Source organism: Ambystoma mexicanum, chromosome 13, assembly GCF_040938575.1.
Source record: "Ambystoma mexicanum isolate Mex_15411 chromosome 13, UKY_AmexF1_1, whole genome shotgun sequence".
NCBI classification, from domain to species: Eukaryota; Metazoa; Chordata; class Amphibia; order Caudata; family Ambystomatidae; genus Ambystoma; species Ambystoma mexicanum.
Window position 1 is genome coordinate 59685167 of NC_090938.1, and position 20447 is coordinate 59705613.

The following is a 20447-nucleotide window of genomic DNA, read 5'->3' on the forward strand; positions in this document are numbered from 1 at the left end:
TGGCATCTGCTTCGTGTTATGATTGTGTACTTTTTGAGAATTTTGGCAGAGTCGTGTGTCTGCTGATGTGCTTTTTTGTGTGCTGGCCTCACTGACCCCACGAGGCATGACCATTCCAAGATGGCAGTTTCCTTCCATCAGCGCTGGTGTGCTTTTGTTTTCAACGCTGGGTGCCTGTGATTGGGCATGGCCTCTTACAACTGGGCCAATGAGGAGGCCGGCAGGCTTGGCCTGCCCTCCTCACAAGGCCCACTCAGACACTCCTGGCCCTCTCTACCCCTGTCCACCAAGGTACGCCGCTTTGCCGCCCCGTAAGTGCCTGTGTGCCCCCACTGCCCCTCGAATGTCGTCTGTGTTCCCCCTCTGCCCCCGTAAGTGTCTGTGTGCCTCCACTGCCCCCCGTAAGTGTCTGTGTGCCCTCACTGCCCCTCGAATGTGCCTGTGTGCCCCCACTGCCCCTCGGATGTGCCAGTGTGCCCCCACTGCCCCTCGAATGTGCCTGTGTGCCCCCACTGCCCCTCGAATGTGCCTGTGTGCCCCCACTGCCCCTCGGGTGTGCCCGTGTGCCCCCATTGCCCCTCGAATGTGTCTGTGTTCTCCCTCTGCCCCTGAATGTGTCTGTGCGCCCCCACTGCCCCCCAGTGTGCCTGTGTGCTCCCTCTGCCCCCCAGTGTTACTGTGTGCGCCCTCTTCCCCTCAAATGCATCTGTGTTCCCCTATGCCCCTGAATGCATCTGTGTTCCCCCTCTGCCCCTCGAATGTGCCTGTGTGCTCCCACTGCCCCTCGAATGTGTCTGTGTTCCCCCTCTGCCCCCATAGTGTGTGTGTGCCCCCACTGCCCCTCGAATGTATCTGTGTTCTCCCTCTGCCCCCGTAAGTGTCTGTGCCCCCACTACCCGCCATAAGTGCCCGTGTGCCCCCACTGCCCCTCGAATGTGTCTGTTCCCCCACTGCCCCTCGAATGTCTGTGTTCTCCCTCTGCCCCTGAATGTGTCTGTGCGCCCCCACTGCCCCCCAGTGTGCCTGTGTGCTCCCTCTGCCCCCCAGTGTGTCTGTGTGCCCCCCTCTGCCCCTCAAATGTTTGTGTTCCCCCTCTGCCCCCGTTAAGTGTGTCTGTGTGCCCCCACTGCCCCTCGAATGTGTCTGTGTACCCCCTCTGCCCCCGTAAGTGGCTGTGTGCCCCCACTGCCCCCGTAAGTGTCTGTGTGCCCTCACTGCCCCTCGAATGTGTCTGTGTGCCCCCACTGCCCCTCGAATGTGTCAGTGTTCTCCCTCTGCCCCTGAATGTGTCTGTGCGCCCCCACTGCCCCCCAGTGTGCCCATGTGCGCCCTCTGCCCCTCAAATGCATGTGTTCCCCCTCTGCCCCTCGAATGTGTCTGTGTTCCCCCTCTGCCCCTCGAATGTGCCTGTGTGCCCCCACTGCCCCTTGAATGTGCCTGTGTGCTCCCACTGCCCCTTGAATGTGTCTGTGTTCCCCCTCTGCCCCTGAATGTGTCTGTGTTCCCCCTCTGCCCCTGAATGTGTCTGTGTGCCCCCGCTGCCCCCCAGTGTGCCTGTGTACCTCCTCTGCCCCCCAGTGTGTCTGTGTGCCCCCTCTGCCCCTCGAATGTGTCTGTGTTCCCCCTCTGCCCCTGAATGTGTCTGTGTGCCCCCGCTGCCCCCAGTGTGCCTGTGTACCCCCTCTGCCCCCCAGTGTGTCTGTGTGCCCCCTCTGCCCCTCGAATGTGTCTGTGTTCCCCCTCTGCCCCTGAATGTGTCTGTGTGCCCCCACTGACCCCCAGTGAGCCTGTGTGTCCCCTGTGCCCCCAGTGTGCCTGTGTGCCCCCTCTGCCCCTCGAATACGTCTGTGTTCCCCCTCTGCCCCTCAAATGCGTCTGTGTGTTCCCCCTCTACCCCCGTAAGTGTCTGTGGGCCCCCACTGCCCCTTGAATGTGCCTGTGTACCCCCACTGCCCCTCGAATGTGTCTGTGCTCCCCCTCTGCCCCCGTAAGTGTGTGTGCCTTACTGCCCCCCGTAAGTGTCTGTGTGCCCCTACTGCCCCTCGAATGTGCCTGTGCGCCCCCTCTGCCCCCTAGTGTGCCTGTGTGCCCCACTGCCCCTCGAATGTGTTTGTGTTCCCCCTCTGACCCCGAATTGTCTTGTGTGCCCCTCTGCCCCCCTAGTGTGCCTGTGTGCCCGCACTGCCCCTCGATTGTGTCTGTGTTCTCCTCTGCCCCCCAGTGTGCCTGTGTGCCCCCTCTGCCCCCCAGTGTGCCTGTGTGCCCCCACTGCCCCTCGAATGAGTCTGTGTTCCCCCTCTGCCCTCGAATTGTGGCTGTGTGCCCCCTCTGCCCCCTAGTGTGCCTGTGTGCCCCCACTGCCCCCCCAGTATGTCTGTGTTCCCCCTCTGGCCCCAAATGTGTCAGTGTGCCCCCTCTGCCCCCCCAGTGCGTCTGTGTGCCCCCACTGTCCCCCCAGTGTGTCTGTGGTCCCCCTCTGCCCCCCGAGTGTGTCTGTGTTCCCCCTCTGCCCCCGAGTGTGTCTGTGTTCCCCCTCTGCCCCCCGGGTGTGTCTGTGTGCCCCCTCTGCTCCCCCGGTGAGCCTGTCTGCCCCTACTGCCCCCCTAGTGTGTCTGTGTGCCCCCTCTGGCCCCTTTTTCACTCAGGGCACCCTCCTCTCCACCCTTCCCTTCTTACAGTCCCCTCCTCTCCCCTTCCCCCCTTTTCTCTTAAAGTCCACCTCTCACCCCCCCTGCCCTCCGTGATGTTTCCCTTTCCCCCTCACCCCCTTCCTGCCTTGCATCCTTTCCCCTCTCCTCCCACCCTCGTCTCTCCGCCCCTCCCTTCACCGCCTTGCCTCCCTTCTGTAATCTCCGGCACTACCCCAATTGCCGTCAGGCATAGTAAATTGTAGTCGCCCGTCTTTTTGCAGCCTCTCCCCCTGACCCCCTCCTCTGTAACATTGACGCTGCACTGGAATAGTCTCATTTCAATGAGTAATGTAGTTAGATGCCCCTACACAAGTAGGTTTGCCACTTCTCCACCGTCTCTGAAGTTGGTGCCCCTCCCAACATTTGAAGGGTTAGCCCTGCCTAAATTTTAGCCTAGGTGCACCCCTGGATGTGCGCACTTGCATTTTGTTAGGCAGAGAGGCGGGGGAAGCCTTTCCCCAAAGCTGGCAGTGTTAACGTTTTACTGTATTTGTTCAGAAAAATGTACTTGGAACAAACGCAGTAAAACTTTAAAGCTGTTACTTTCAAGAAAGACTTCCATCACCTCTCTACATATTGCGCTTTAAAATATACTATTTGACGGTATGTGTTGGATACGTTTTGCTCACTTGTAGAGGAGAAAACACATTTTTACTCTCTTGATATTGCATTTTCTCTAATTTGAAAAAGCATGCATAAAATACTCCCACCTCAAAATCTTATCTGGAACACTGCGTGATGGGATGCACGATTTGCGAAAATCCTGGGATTAACCGGCGGTAGAAGTTTGCAAAACCCAGCATACTTTGAACCCCCTTGAATGAATTTGGGGATGGCCAGTTCAGGATAGCATCTACCTTGTGTACATCCATTCAGATTCCATTCGGGCTGAGAATAAAGCCCAGGAATTCCACCTCGGAGACGTGGAATGAGCACTTTTCGAGCTTGGCGTAGAGCTGGTGTTGACGGAGTTTCTCCAATACGGATCGGACGTGTTCAACGTGGTCCTGCTTTGATGCGGATTATACTAGGATATCGTCGATGTACACTAGAGCACAGACATCAATCAATTCCCGTAGGCCATCGTTCATGAAGTATTGAAATGCAGCAGGCGCGTTGCAAAGGCCAAAGGGCATCACTTGATATTCGTACAAGCCGTATTTGGTGCGAAAAGCAGTTTTACATTCGTCCCCCCTGTTTTACGCGAACAAGGTGATATGCCCCCCTTAGGTCTAGTTTTGTGTAGATTTGGGCATCTTTGACTTGATCAAGCAATTCAGGGATCAGTGGCGGGGGTAGCGTTTTTTTTACGGTAATCTGGTTCAGTGCGCGATAGTCGATGCACGTTCTCAAGTCCCCCCTCCTTTTTTGGTACGAAGAATAGAGGACTGGCTGCTGGAGACTTCGAGGGACGGATGAACCCGTTGGCCAGGAATTGGTCAAGATAGGCCTTCAGGTGCTGGTTTTCTGGTTCCGTGAGTGCGTAAATTTGCCCACAAGGGATTTGTGCGCCGGGTATCAGGTCGATTTGGCAATCGTATGGTCTATGCGGTGGCAGGGTATTAGCCTGTTCTTTCTGAAAGACATCTTGAAAGTCCTGGTATTCACTTGGTAGGGTGCCGATTGCCACAGTCGCAAGCGTGGAGATTCTGGTGTCTATTGGCTGTTTCTCTTGGCGATAACATGTGTGGGTGCAAGTCTCGGTAAAGGCCAATTCTTTTTCTTGCCAATTGATTCGAGGATTGTGAGCTACCAACCATGGCATTCCCAAAATCAACTGGAACTGTGGTGCCTTAATGAGGTCGAAAACGATAGATTCTTGGTGTCCATCCTGGTACAGAAGGGTTAAAGCTCCAGTGCATTGGGATACTGGACCAGAAGCTATTTCCGTGTCATTGACAGTGGTAACAGTGTCAGTGGTTGATTTAGGGCATAACGGAAGCCTCATCTTTGCCGCAAGATCCTGGTCGATGTAATTCCCAACGGCTCCACTGTCTACGTACGCTCTTACTGCGTGCATCCGAGATGGTTGATGGTGATTGATCAAGACCACAGATAGTGCAAAATGGGAGGTCTGTAGTTCACATGGGAGATCTGTAGTTCACTTTCTTCGCTCAACAAGTGGACCCCTACATTTGCGGGCTGGGGAGTTTTCCGATTCCTTGATGGTATCTTCCTTGTCCGTGGCCCCTACCGTCCTCCTCAGTGGCTTCACAGGGCATTCTTTAAGGAAATGACCTGACCTTCCACAGTACAGACATAACTGCTGCTGTCTCCTTTTATCCCTTTCCGCTTTAGTCAAGGGGGTCTGACCCCCCCCCCCCCGATTTGCATTGGTTCTCCTGAACTTTCCGTTGTTCGGGCAGTATTGTCCTTTGAACGCACATACATAGGGCGAGGGTCCGGTCTGGTACGATCTGCTCTTTGGTCCTGCAACCTATGATCCAGTTGAACAACATGGTCACTTAATTCTGTGCAGTCTTTCGGGGTGTTTTACTTGTGCGAGAACATCCTTGAGCTCCCCCCGCAACCCCTAATGAAATAACGTGGTTCTCCTCTCCACTGGTCATTCTGCTTCAATTACGAGTCTATTGAACGTGGCTATGTATGTAAATAGGTCTTGATTCCCTTGGCGTAGGGACAGAAGTTCGTTGTCTAATGCCTGCCCATGAGTACGACGGGAGAACAGCTTTTCCATCTCCTGCTGAAAGCCGCTGAAGTCATGCAGCAAACGATCGTCTTGGGCCACAAAGGGTACGGACCGGTCCGCAGCGCTATCACTCGGGTAGGCAGCACTGGTTCATGAACGTTGCAAACCTCTTGGGATCCCCCGTAAATCGCTCGGGCGGGGCCAAGGTAACTGCCCCACGAAGGGTTATCTGAACGGGATTGGCTGATGGCGCTGGCATCGAGGGCACGTTTCCCGGCAGTGGTGCATGCCCTGCTTGGGACTGGAGAAGTTGCCGGCTTAAATCATCAGTGCGTTCTTTGGCTACTATCAGCTCTCTCCTCAGGGTTTTGGTCTCCTGCCTGGCTGCATGTACTTCGGAACGTAGCTGCCCCAACATGTGGGCTAACTGGTCGTTTTCTGACATTTCCATGATGCCCAGGTGGATTTTGATGTGAGGCTTTGCGTTCTGTAACGCTCACCCGGTATCCACGGGGACGTCACTCAGCCTGTTCTGACCTCTTACGACCTTAAACTCTTCCCTGGAGACTATTCGACTGGAGACTGGGCCTGAAACACAGGATTGGTAGAGTTTAACTCCCTATTGTCTCTGTGTGCTTGGACCCCTTCTTACCTGGGGTCCAACCCTTCCCTTTGATCCACAGCTCACCTTGTTTTCTTGGATAGTGTGCTCTCTGTCCTGCTTTCAGCGCAGGGGCGCGTTGATTGATGCAGGCTCGTTGCTGCCTAGTTACTTCACTGGCAAGAGTCCGACAGGTAAGTATAATGAGTCTTTTGAACAGTTCTCTAACTTTGTTCCTTTCCTTCCTTAGATGATGGCCGGCGTCCGGGGATGGCGGCGTGCTGCTGAGATGAGTAGCGCTGAAGGTGAGTGAGAGTGCAATGCGCGATGCACCCCTTTCATATTTGTATTGAACTGAGTTCTTTTTCTTTGTCTTTTAGGTTCCGCAACGTTTTCAGCGTGGATGCCGGTTATGAAGAACAAATGCGGTGAGTAAGCGCGATATGCGGCGCCTCTAGATGTTTCCACGCTAACCTGGAGTGTCTTTTCCCTCTTGCAGATGGATGAGAAGTTCCGGAGACTGAGTTCCCCCAGAGTGGCTGGGATTCAGCTAAGCGTTTGAAGCTTGTACAGCATTTAAAAATAAGCGAAGATTTGCAGAATGCTTACTAATGCCTTTTTTCTGTTCTTTTCCCTTTTCGTAAGGAAGCGGCATGCCGGGATGGGAATGACAACGCCGAAGATGCCCGCAGAACAGAAGGAGCGATGAATGATGGGCAGAAGCGCCGCAAGGTAAGTCTGTTCCTAACAGTGTTGTTGTTCTTGCAGGAGCTGAGCGCAGAAGAAAGATGCAGGCCTACTGGAGACCGATCCGAACACAGCGAGTGTCACGCTGCAGGTGCAGAAAACGCAAAGCATGTTTCTCAGCCTGGGCGTGGCTTAAATAGTCTCTGGGTATCCCAGGTGTCTCTGGGCTGAACCACACCCAAACGACTAGACTGCACATGCAGTTCTGGGAACCAAAATATGTGGGGACATCCATCTTGTCCCCATCAATGCACTACAAGCCTAATCCCCAATGTTATCCTATGGGAGTGAGTGAGTCTGGTGCCACAAGCGCCAAGTCTGACTCCAAGTGGGTCTTTGGAGGGATGGAGAGGCTCTTGAGGGCCATGTAGGTGATCGTGGCCTGGCTCCAGCCTGACATCTTGGAGGGCTGGGGACTTGAGGGGCAGGAATCATGACAGGTGCCCAGAGGTTCGACTCGGCTGCAACGCGAGTAGTCCTTCCATTCTGGACCACGTTCGGGTCCTCCTTCTCCGTTCATGGCGTCCCTTTCAGCTCACGTCTGCTTGTCTAGTACACGGCTCTTGCAGTTCCTCCTCGGAAGTCAGTTCTCCCTCAGCGTCTCAGCTGAGCTGCCTTTGAACTCCCTCGCTGAATTGTTGAATTGCTTTGAGCCAATCACATATCCTGAGAGGCTAGACCGTTCACTCTGGTTCTCCAGAGTTATCGTCAAACTCTACTTCACAGTACTTGAAATAGAGCCATATGTAGCATACTTTGTGGTCTCTGGTGTTTTAGTCCTTTCAAGTATATTAGGTTGACTAACTTGACAACAGAACACATTGGCTCTATCTAAAGAGGGGGGGAAGGAGGATTTGGCAATGGAGAAGGGCTTGGGTGTATTGAAGTGGGATATACCACGTTCTCTGAGAATGGTCATTTCAAATCCAATAAGGGGCATCCTTCCCCATGTGATCCTCCCTTGGTGCACAATTGTACTGTGGATGCACCGCCCTGGCCCCATGGGAAAGGTCCCACCCCCCACTACGGGAGAAGGGACGACATCCACAGATTTGTCACAGTACATATAAACATTCTTTTACAAATCTGGACGATTTGCCCCTTCTCCCCAAGGGGAGCAGCCCCTTTGAAGGTATGGAGGTGAGCCCTCTCAGCAAGACCCTCCCTAGGGGTGTGGGCAAGTGGGATGTGACTGGGAATGTCTTCTCTCTTGGGGACAAGGACTTCCATTCCGGCAAGGAACTCTCGAGTCCACAACACCTTATCCGCCTAGACGGGGAATGGAAAGACTGTTGTTACTTCTGTTTTAAAAACAGCAAACAGTAACATTTCTTCAAATCTTTTGGCTGTTTGTAATGCTGGTTCTCGCATGAACGCTATGCAGGGAGGAGGAAGATCCCTGCGCAGAGGCGAGCCTCTGATGGATCGTCATCCAGGAGGGGCAGAGCCATGCTAGACCGCTTAGCGGAAGTGTGTAGAGTGAGAGGCTGGCTTTCCCGACTGACCTATAAGCCCCGGTAGGAGAAGAAACAGAGATGGAGAAGCACCCGTTTCCTCTGGTGGCGCAACGACGAGGAAGGCATAGTCGGCCTTGGGCCCAGCAACTGACTCTGAGAATAGATTGCAGGGAGGTACAGACACTTTAAAGCAAGGCTGGGAAAACTGACCCGGTTACAGAAGCCTGCGAAACCAGATCGAGCAAGCTCTCCTACAAATCAGATTTGAAGAGATACTAACACTTTGAACCAAGGCTGAGAAAGCCACAGAAGGTTACGGGAGCCTGATAAACCTGGGCAGGCAGATGCCCTATTGAGTTGATTGAGAGGAAGCTTGCCAGTCTGACGGCCATACGAGTTTGAGGAGTCCAAGACCCCGGTAGAGTTAATAAGGAGAACTGTGTAAAAAGGAAACCTGGATGATGAACATTTAAAATTCACTGAAAGTCCTGCCAAGTGATTGGGCCAGGCAGAAGCCAGGGATAGAGTCTATTGCACCAGCCTCCTCTTTAATTAGGTTTTCTAAAGCGGTAGGACCATTTAGTTACCTGGGATTTGTACTCCGGACTATTTCTTTTGGGGCTTTGATGAACACCCTTAGTTTTTCATTTATAAGCCAGGGAACTTCCCTCATAGCAGTAGTGCCAGATAGGCATTTTCTTTATTTAAATAAACGCAATTGAATCATAACGTACTGTAGTCCGAGTCCTTCTTCTGGGTCGCCACAATACAAATTGCTGGTCCAGACTTCATATGAATCTAAATATTTGTTCCATATTTTTTTTAAACCTTTGCATCTCGTCCCCGAGTCTGCATCCAATTTAGACTGGGAGGCTAAGCCTTGGATCCAACCTTCTGTTCTCATGTCTTTTTTTGACTGCTTACTCTCTGTTCTCTCCTCCTCTCCCTTTTCCTATCTCCTCCCCTTACTTTCTTCTATGAACTCACTCTATCAGAATTGGCCCTGGACCTAGTATAATAGCAACCTTGTCTGTCTCCTCCCCCACCCCCATACTTGTCCCCCCCACCCCTCCAGTACTATCTGAAAAGTCGTCAGGCCTAGTACGATAGTTGCTTGTTTTGTTCCTCCCCTCCCTTTCCGCACCCCTATCCCTCACCTTTTTGTTTTTCTCTGGCTTTACCAGAAATGTCGTCAGGCCTAGTATGGTAGTCGCCTGTCTGTTTCCATTTCCTTGCCGCTCTCCCCCTCCCTTCCTTATCTATGCCTTAGCTCTTGCACTATGTGAAATGTCGTCAGGCCGAGTACAATAGTTAATTTCACATCCTTACTGTTCATGGCCTGTAAGAATGTCATTGTATTTTCCCTTGTTCCCTCTCTTGCCTTGAAGCGCTTTGAAACACATTGTGCATAGGCGCTGTATAAATAAACTATCATATCATGTTGTAAGAATTTTTGTTTTTTCAATGTAACATGTTTGACAATCTCAAAAGCATTTTTAATTGACCACATCGACTCTATTTCCATCAAGGGCAAACGAGAGATTTGAGATCATTAGATGGGGTGGTCGGAATGAAAATATAAATTTCAAAACAATTGTAGCTTTATTCGTACCTCCCTGTAATTGTTTTACAGTTCAACAAAAGGCCTACAGAATCAGCATTTGCCTGACCACACCTCCAGCGGACAAGCTTTATTTCAGGTTAAATTTGCTATATTAACGCTGCATGCCGGGATAAGGCAAAACTAGCTCTCCCCACTGCTCTTGTGGTGTTCCAGCTGCAGGCCTCCTTTGTGACCTGGTGAGTGGTGGGAGCATGGAAGCCTCCATTTCCTTCTCACATGCCCTCAGCCCTCCCTCGCTCCCTCCCTCTGCTCCCCCGCCCCCCATGTACCCAGTGTTTTGTTGCTGGAACTGGATCAACTGACCCTCTCTGAGTGCCTTATCACAGATGCCCCCATGGCAGCCTTGCCTGGGCAGCAGGCTAATGGCCAAGGCAAAGAGGCAAAGGGCACTCCCTAGGGCACCTCTGTCGCCTGTTTGCCTGTTCGCCCTAAGCGCTCCCAGCCAGGCCTCAAAGGTTGTCTTCAGCTACTTCCAGGTAAAACCTAGCTGTATTCTTAAGAACAGCCACTCTACTGAATGTAGATGCATGCAAAAGTGTATAGCCACTTCATTGAATTTAGGTGGACCTTTTGTATTAAATGTATGTGCATGTTTAGGTACAGGCACTGTATTGAAATTAGATGGACTTCTGAGAATATATGCGATATAAAGGGACACCAGGGCTAAACAAAAGGGCCGACCCTGGTAGGTAAGGCCAAATCACACACTTGAAGGGCGAACAGAGATGTAAAGAGTTTCAAAACATTCTTCTCTTGGTTTAATGACCAGAAGTCATATTTAAAATTCACAGGGAGCCATAACGAGTCTAAAATTAATTTCTTGGATATTACAATCTCTGGCATCTTTGAGAAACATAGGGAGGGAGACTCTGCTAGATTGGGCAATTAAGTGGTAACTCAAATCCTTTCGCTGTACAGGGATACAGATATTCCATGACGTAGAGGACACGCCTGAATATAATTCAGGCAGAGCGCTGGCATCGTTGGAGACTCAATTAATTTCTGGAAAACATTGCCACTATTCCTGATGGGGAGGTTAGCCTTGTGCAAAATGGTGGTTCTCTCCTGCTTACTCTACTACTTTGTAAATATCCTGCCTATGATTAAGAAAGTATTCTTCAAGATGTTAATTGCGCAGTGACGGATGCCACAAGATGGGGGACTTCTTTGAAGGAGGCAAATTGCTCTCATTTGAACAGTGGGGAAATCAATCCGGCATGCTGAGGTTTTTTTCTTGATATATGCACGGGTGGTAAAGAGGATGGCAGAAATATGGGGAGAGATTCCGGAGGAACCAGAAACAGACCCAGGGTTGCACTCATTGCTGACTGGGTGGGGGAGGGGTGCCATCAAACGACTATGTAGGGGGTTCCTGGAGGGTGTACCACAAACGGACCTGGGGGTCAAGGTCAAGTGGGAGAGGGACCTAGGGCAAGAGATGCCAGAAATCACATGGATACGAAATGGAAACAGGTCAAGTAAGTGTCAAGCAACGCGAGGTGCTGCTTGATTACATTTTATTTCTTGCATAGAGTTTACATGACCATGTGCAGACTAAATGCCATCATTTGGAATGGAGTGGTAGCTAGGGTCAAATTGCTGGTACATGGAGCTTACCGTCGCACCCCATCTATGGGTTACTTAGGGCTCATCCCGGTGGGGAGAAAGAGGGCGAGACAAAGGGGAAAATGACGCAGTTCTTATTGATTTCGTCTAAGAGACGAATTGCTATATCATGGAAGAGTCCCACGGGCCCTGCAATACAGGCGTGGGTTCGGCATGTACAAAGGGGGCTTCACTGAGATGACAGTAGTACTATGAAAAGAGGGGGAGATGGAGGAAGAAGAGGCTACAGGGATGGACTGGGGACAGATTCTGAAATAGCTGACATCTACACCTGATTTAAAACCACCATGAAAAAAGTGGAATGGGAATGATAGGAAACCGTGAAATGTACACAAGGTAGGGGGCCAGAGAATCAAACCGGGGGGATTCTGTATTGTTCCAGATACTCCACAGAATGTTGGACTGCGGTGGGTGGTGTGCTGAGGGCATATGAGAGTAGCAAAGGAGTTGGAGAGCGGGGTGGGTTGAGTAATGAGGAATGTGATTGGAATTGGCATGGCGACTTTAATACTTCACCGAGTACATGTGTAAGTCATATCCATGCCATGTTGAACCGTAGTAATCAAACAACAATGATAACAGCTTGCAAAAAATAAATAAACCATAGCCACTGTTGTGAATTAGTTCTACGTGAAAATGTCCCCAGGAAAATGTAGTCTTGTGAAAATGTAGTCAGCAAAAAGTCGTTTTTATAAAATGTAGTCGTTCAATAAAAGCAAAAGCAAAATGTGAAAATGCTGCCAGTAATAAGGTTAAAGCAATTTTGAAATACACAATAGTACAAGGATGTAACCCTAAATATGACCGAAACCTCTAACGAAACCTCCACAGTCACTGTAAGTCCGTTCCTCAATCTTCCCCTAACTCTAATTACAACCATTATCCTACCCTGAACTCTCACAGAACACTAACCCTTCTGTGCACTAAAGCATTTTATTAAAGCATTTTATTTGCATATTACTAAACGCAAAATAAATAGAAAATGAACAGTGAACCTATCCCCAAGCCTATGACCAGCTCGCCACAAATTACATAGCCCTTGCCCTAACCCAAACCTTTGCTGTAATACTAACCTATGTTTTTCCTAACCGCTATTCTACGCAAACGTCACCAGCCCTTTCTAACCTCTGTATCTCTTTACGGAAACCCACACCCTAACACCCCTAAGAACGAACAAAACGCCAACATATTCATTCTAATCCTACCCCCGATCTTTCTGCTAACACCTATCCTTACCCTCGCCCCTATTCTAACCCTAACCTAGGCAATCACAAGCCCACTAAACCCTCCTTAACCCTACCAATTACCCTAGCAGCACTACATTGTTCGCTACTTTCAGCTGCATTTTATGACTACTTTTTACTTGGCAACTTTTTCACTGCAGATGTATTTTCAGCATGCCTTTTTCACTGGTTACATTTCTGTTGGCTACATTTTTAGTGGATACCCCTGAATTTAGCTAAACGGTTAAGAATAGCATACTGAAGTTTAACATTGCATTCAATCTTGTTGCGCTCCTTATTTTGGCATTGCAAATGTTCCTAGTGTACCTCTCTCCGCCCATACACATGCCAATTAGACATAGACGGCTAGCAGGGACCCGGCCAAGCCCTCGAAACCTTTAATGGCCATTATGCACACATGCATACTAACACCTCCTAACTTTCCAATACTTCAGACTTCAGTCGCTCCGATTGCATTCAACCTAGAGCGCGTTGGAACCATACCCATGGTAAAAGGCGCTATCCAAATGATGAAATGAAATTGCGGTTGCACCCCGCTGTGCTCTAAAGTCTACTTTTGTGTCGAACCCTGCTGCACTCTGAAGTTTGCCATTAGGTTGAATCATGCTGCTCACTTAAGTTTGATATTGTACTGAATCTTGTTGCACTCCTTATTTTGCCATTGTGCTGAATCCTGCTGTGCACTGATGCGCAAAAAAGAGCACCTACTAACAACTCTCTAATACTCTGCATAGCCACCCTCCAACACTGACGAAACAAGACACACACCTCAGCAGGGGCGTTGCTAAGTCTGGAAATGACCCAGGGCTACGCTAATGTCGGAACTGTCCGGACTGGGGGCTAGCTAGACTTTTGGTTGTAGCTCCCGAGATTCTATCCGGGGCTACAACCGAAAGACCAGGGGCTATAACCCCCTTAACCCCCCCAGCAACTCCTCTGCACCTCAGTGACCAAAAACAAAAGCACCCAAAACTACAAGCCCTCTACTGACTCTCCACAACACCCCAGACGCATATACAACCACGCATCAAATGCCACACGTCGTCGATCAACTATAAACAAACCAGGACACAGCAACCGTTTCCCCCTAAATTCCACTAACTAACCCATCCCAACCCCCTTCCTTTTCAGATCGCCTGGGTACCTGGAAACCATGGAAATGGCAGTGGTGCGTGGGATGAATCACAATAACATAAAATGAGCTTAATCAGTATCCAGCGTGCTTTTTGATCTTGAATGAGAAATTGATTGTCTGCACTCATTCTTTTGTAGCATTTCAGAAGTGAAGCCCAAACCGCTGCTTACAGGAGTATGTCAAGTTCCTCTTCAGAGTCTGAGGTATCCGTATACGGATAGTGAGTGTTCATTTTCCTTAGCCATGGGCATTGACGCGGGAAGCACTGTTCTCCCAATCGTCACTCAGGACGACTTGGGACAGTCTCCTTGGACATCTAACAAGCTCTATGCAGTATCAATTTCAGGGTCAGAGGTCTGTAGCTATAAAGTTGGAAATGCATATTTTTAAAGGTTTAAAGGAGCGACACCATTCATACTTCAGGTTTGATTGGCCTACCAGAGAGCAAAGTTTATCTCCCAATATGCAAATACATACATTTATTGAACAAACCTATCATTAAAATTGGTAGAAAACCAGGCCTCAATTTTCACTCGACACTCACCATTGGCTAGTGATAATTGAAACACTTGTGTATAGGCGCGTTTATAAATGCCATATCATACATCATTGTCGCTTGGTGAGTAACAATTGGTGTGCTGCATTTATATGGATATCTTGCAGGGAGAAGTACTTTTCATGCCTGTCTAGTAGCTTGCATCTTGAAATATTTGCCTCTGCAGTAAACCAGTGATTTGGAATGCTGGACTAATGATTGTGGGTCGACTAATTGTGCAATATGCAAGCGGCATAAATTCGAGTTTTGCGCTACTGGCCAGCCATATAAAAGTCCCTTGCCATTTCAATTCTGTACAAGCAGACACCACGCCATTTCTTACTCACCAAGAGTCAAATATCACTAGGCAATAGCTAGTGCTGTGTGCACATGTTGCACCCTGAATATGAATTCAAAAATATTACCCACATTATTGGCCCATTGTATTTACGCTATTCTACTTTTTGTAGGGGTTTTGTTAAGCATTCGGATATTACTATTGAAACAGACTTGGCACACTAGAATAAAGGACCAAGGGCTGAAGAATCCTGGGGCTGAAAGGCATTTGGTATGGTCCCATGGCCCTGTTTGTGGTTCGATTTACACCATTGGGGCTGTACCTTAAAATTTATTAAGAAACTGGCACTATGCGCACAGCTTGGGCTCAAAGTCTTTGTTGACGGCTTGTTTTACATAGATTTCAGTTTGCCATTGGGAGATTGCTTGGTCACAATACTATAAAGTATACATTTACTGGACTTATCAGATACATTTATGATCGAACTATCATCGTTTACTGGCAATATTCTGTTCTCATGAGTATGAGAATCGATTTAGATAAGTGAAAGGTAGATTTTGAGTTCATTATTGGTTATAAATGAAATTGTCAAAAACCAGTAACAATTGCCCAGAAAATGTCCATGTTATTCAGTGGTAATAATCGCAGGAAATGCGTAAAGAGTTGTGGCTAGTTAAGAATCATTATAACATCAGATGTTGGTGTACTTTTCAAGATGGGGGTCAATAATACTTAATCTGGAGGGATTAGTTTAGAGCAGATGTTAATTAGACCTCTTTTTTTTGTATTTGTTCCAATCATTTTCTCATAATACGCCCATGATTTCACCAGATGAGGCACAACGCTCTATAAATACCTTTCTTTGTGACAGCAATACACATGTATGCATAGGAAAAGGTTAACAACATGAAGTAAAAAGAGTATGGTCCAGGCTGATCTTAATTGTAGTAATTGGCTGCACGTTTTAGATTTATTTGTTAAGCCATTTTCTGCTTTATATTCCATGTTAATTAATTCAGAAGTACATTGTAAGATTTAAGTTTGTGTTTTTTTTAATTTTTAATAGGCGATTGTGGCCGCCCAAAAGAGTTAAGCAATGCTTCCATAAAAGACGAGCGTCCAGACGCAACCTACGCTGTTGGGGACAGAGTGACATATGTATGCAATGAATCTCAAGGATATGTTCCCTCGCCTGGAAAGCCTGATACAATAACATGTACTGAAGACTCATCGTGGTCAGATATTCAAGAATTCTGTGAACGTAAGTAGCTTATATGGTTGTAAGCCTTTGTGATGGCGTGGACCTAAGGAAATAGTCACAGGGGAATTTACATAATGTCTCTACATCGAAAAGATCCCCATGGCCAAAGATCGGGTGTTTTACTGATGATCTTTGGGTTATGTTTTAACAACTACATTGCCAATATATGATTTAGTTATAGCTAAAACATGCAAGGTGCTGCAGCTATTTTTTTTTTTGCACCAAACACTGGAATCCAACACATGGAATCTCTACTCAAAGGGGCCTTTATTAACCCTTATTGACTTCCTCTGCAAAAACCTATTTGGAAATATATGCACCAATCCCAATATAATGAAATTTCAAAGTGCTGATGATGATAATTAACTGGCTACTGCGAAGGCATCATGAAACAAGACACAGACAACAGATTCAAAGTTCACAATAAAATGGTTTATTAAATCGAATGTCTTACCTGAGCGAAATTAAGGAAAGTCTTAATCAAAGAGTTCAACTTACATCTGTCTGTGTCCAAAACCTATACTTGCCCTCACAACTAAAGCTAAACCACGTGTAGGGATGTCAATAATCAAAGGAATTGTGTTCCAGCTCTTAACTTCCTCTTCAGTTCCCCTTCCCCAAGTTCAAGAAAGTTCCACAAAAAGTTTAAAGATTTTCTTTGTTCAAGTTCAAATAGTTTCACAAACTCCTCAGTGTTCCATTCCCCAAGTTCAAAGTAACACAGTTGAAACAAAAGGGGCCTTGAGGCCCTGTCCTCAACACAGTATTTGTAGTTCATCAAGTCTCAGGGTTCCCTTCCCCAAGACTTCAACGTAGCACTAAGAACTAATGTGTGCTTCAATCCTTCAATGTTGAGCTCTGGGTCAACCTGACCATCCTTCGGGTGTGCGCCTCCAGCTCACCTGAAATGCTTCTCCTTGGTTGGTTTCACAATGTCTTTATCTTTCACGGTATAGGGCTCACTGGTCTAGGTGCAGTTGTTAGACCACACGGTCCACCCATGACAGGTCGTGCAACTAGGACCCCCTAGGTTCCTCAGTCCACACAGATTCTTCAGCGTTCGCCCCTGTGTACACGTTCACCTTCACTTGGCTAATCTCTATTGGCCTCTGGACTTCTATATGGGCATTTCCCTGTTTAACTTTCATTAGTTATTTGCTTTGCCTGTAAAGTTGTATTTCAGGTCAGTATTCAACATGTTTTAATTTCAGGTTTTCAATCAATTCGGTATTCAGTATGCGTAGTTTTGGCACCCTTTTCAATTTTTATTCAGTTCAGTATTCAATATGCAGACTTTAGTGCTATTTTGAACCTCCGTTCGGTATTCAATATGTATAGTTTTGCGCTTTCCATTCAGTTTGGTATTTAATATATTTACATATCTCATCGCGATTTGAAGTTTGATTCATACAGCACTTCATTATTCATGTGCAGCCAGCCTGCAGTGCCCTGGCATCGGAGTGGCTTTCCCAGCACTCACCGGTCTTCATCGTCTGGCTCCGGCAGCTCTTGCTGCTTCCTTTGACTTCCCAGAGCGGCAATTCAACCTCGGCGAGCCCCGCTCGCACGCTGCTTGACCATCTGCATACGCCAGCAAATGTGTTCCTTCTGGGTGGACACGGACTGCGTCCTCTCTCCTTCTTGCTTGTTCGCAGCCGCATCTACTCAATCTCTGTCACGCATGCTCCCCCTTCATCTGGGATGTCGGCCGGCGTCCTGGCTCCTCTTCAGGTCCCACCACGGCTGCCTCCTAAAGAGAAAGGCCCACTGGTCTCTCCTACACAGGCCTCCCTGTTTCTCTCTTCTCTGCTCTACTGTTCTCCCTTTAAACACCTGCAGCCCTTTGACATGCTGCAGGTGTGGATGCCTAATTAGACTTGGCTGACGATAGTTAAAGGGCCGTGCCTGACCCTCACAGTACTCTCGAGGCATCTTCCTCGTCGCAGTACCAAAGTGGTGAAATGAAGGTGTAGTGTTGATAACTCTTCCTTATCCCAGTACTCTGATGTCAAATATGGGCAAACGAGGGGGAACTGCTTTATAGTAACCCATCTTTATAGTAACCCATAAAGGTCGGGGCACGGTTAGGTTGATCCCCAATGACCCTCCACCCAGGTGATATCGCACTCACTTCTCCACCCCCAGGGTCAGGATCCAAGTGCGATGGCCTTTCCCAGGCCACCTGACAAGAGGATCCTGGGGCAGTGGAAGTGAGAAAACCCTCAGATTTCCATGTCAGTGCACCATGATTAGTCCTGAATAGGCTCCCTCTTACAGTCAAACATGTGTATTCAGTGTAAGACTTATTAAAGCCTCACGCTGTACAGATGGATCAGAGGTATGCAACATTTGCCTTACACAGATGTTTTGGACTACAACTCCCATGTGCTCTGTCCAGTAAAATCAAGGGTGGGGATCATGGAAGCCCTAGTCCAAAACATCTGTAGACCTGCAGGTTGCAGACCCATGATGGATGAATAAACTAAGCTAAACATGAGCATCAATTGAATTGTAGTACCACGATTTTTGTTCCAAATGCTGATTAGCTTTGAACTGCTGACCTCAACATAACAATTATTCTTGAAACCGAAAGAAGCAAAACTGCAAAAAAAAGTACAATTTATCTTTCGCCAACCCACAAAGGGTAAACTAGAATCTGTAAAGTCAGTTAAGTTAGCCCTCTCTAGAGAGGGGAGATCTTGTACAGAATACACAAAAAGCTATTTTTAGAAGACCAACATTTTTCGCAAGTTCAATCGCTTAAGCAACACACCAGATGTATGAGATATTCAGCAGAAGCAATGAGAAACCACCCTCGCCTGATCACTAAATCTGCGATAACCCAATCACAGACTGATTTTAAATGGTGCAAATCTAGCAGGACATTGCTAGCATCCAGAAACAACACGTCCGTCCACATAACCACCGTCCTCCCACCCTTGCAGGTGTCCTTTTTATTGATTGTTTAATTCATGGCTGTAGACTGGGTGGTGAGGTTAACAGGCAAAATCAAGGCTGCCAGATCACTTTCAAATGTGTGCTAGGTAGTTGCATGATTGAATTGTACCTAATCTCCACCCACAATAAAACAGAATTTTGAGTGAGTCCCCATGCTTGTTTGATGCTGGCCATATGAGTTCTCACTTTTTTCCGAACAGCACCTTCTGCTGATCTTAAGTAACTTAACTACTACAATCTAGTTCAAACCTCCTGTACACCCAACAAAAATGGAGACGGAGAATTTACCAGGCAGCTTCATGACCCCTGTCTTCACTAAGACCACCAGTTTCACTTCAGACAGATGAGAAGGTAGTGAAGGCACTGGCAATTATAAGCAGCAGACCACTCATGCTGTTTTGTGGAGGCCACAATAGTTATTTCCCTTGAACCTTTTGCAGCCTTTTACACTGTCCCCCACATTATTTTATTGGACAGGATGAGAGAGTAGAGACATACCCCAAGAACTAATTCAGAGTCCATAAAAAACATTGCTTGTTACTGTTATAAGAATTTTCCTTATGGTTTGTCCATTGCCTCAGGCCGGTAGGTTCTGCATGCGTTAACGGGCAAGGGAAACTGAACGACATTATGGGAAATTCCGTAGGTAACTTGACTCATGTTCAACACTAGCTGGAAAACAACTATGGGCACTATCATTAACGTATTAACACCACGAGGACCAGCTGCATCTAGAACAGAGTATAGACCACATTTAAGCATGGCAGATTGTATAGGTGAAGGAGACCCTTTAAAGATCTTGACTGCTTTCGAGTGAGCTGTTAGACTAAATCCCTGAGGAGTGAGCTGGGTACCATATTGTCACAACCCAGAGATGGTCCCTGTGGTAGCGCTGGCGCCGCAGTCCTAGGCTGTTTGGAAAGTTTTCCAGACGTGGATGCAAGATTGTGCCGTTACGCTTTTCAGGTAACCGTCTAGTGTTTTCCCAAGATGGCCACTGCCTGCAGCAAGGGAAAGCTCATAGGCGCCTCGTACCCGGAGACGGGTGCGTTGCAACCCACTCTGCTCCTCGCCACTGGTAAGACGATAAGCCCTTGCTTCCTGTGCTTTCGGCTTTTGCTGCCTTACTCTCCATAAGCTTTCTATGTGCCTCTATTTCGTCTGGGCTTCGGTCCTTCCTTGTTTTTGCTTCCTTGCCGTGGGCGCTTTCTCTGCTCGCGGGCGCACACTGTTTCTTGCTATGTTTCTCTGCCTGGTTACTCCTCCTACTCTGCCATCCTCCGCTAACCATCCCAGCGGGATGCACCCTTTCGCAGCACGGCAACCTCCAGGGTGCAATTCTTCTCACTGTGACAGGCAACTTTCCTCTCTGCTGACTGTGTGGGCACCCACCTCCACTGTGCGCGCTATCCTTTTTGTTTGGTTATCATCTGACTTGCCAGTCCCTATTACTTGCCAAAGGTACCTTTTGAGTATATCGGATTCCTTGGGATACAGCACCACGACAGTCAAGACACCAATCCTGCAAGGCTTTCTGTGCCTTGGGGCTTTTCCCTAGAACAACTGGACCTGTCCTTCCGGACCGCTACTGCCTTCTTCCGTATAGGAGGTCAAGGTGGCG

General features: G+C 48.2%; 1 protein-coding gene across 12 annotated transcripts in view; it reads left to right on the forward strand.

The window, feature by feature from the left end:
• The window catches only part of LOC138520856 (complement decay-accelerating factor-like), a 623694-nt gene that overhangs the window by 114101 nt on the left and 489146 nt on the right, over positions 1-20447 (forward strand). For all 12 annotated transcript variants that reach the window (XM_069633259.1, XM_069633263.1, XM_069633265.1 and 9 more), the window contains one exon: positions 15674-15868. In XM_069633259.1, the coding sequence (XP_069489360.1) occupies positions 15674-15868 (195 nt within the window). The remainder of the gene's footprint in view (positions 1-15673; positions 15869-20447) is intronic.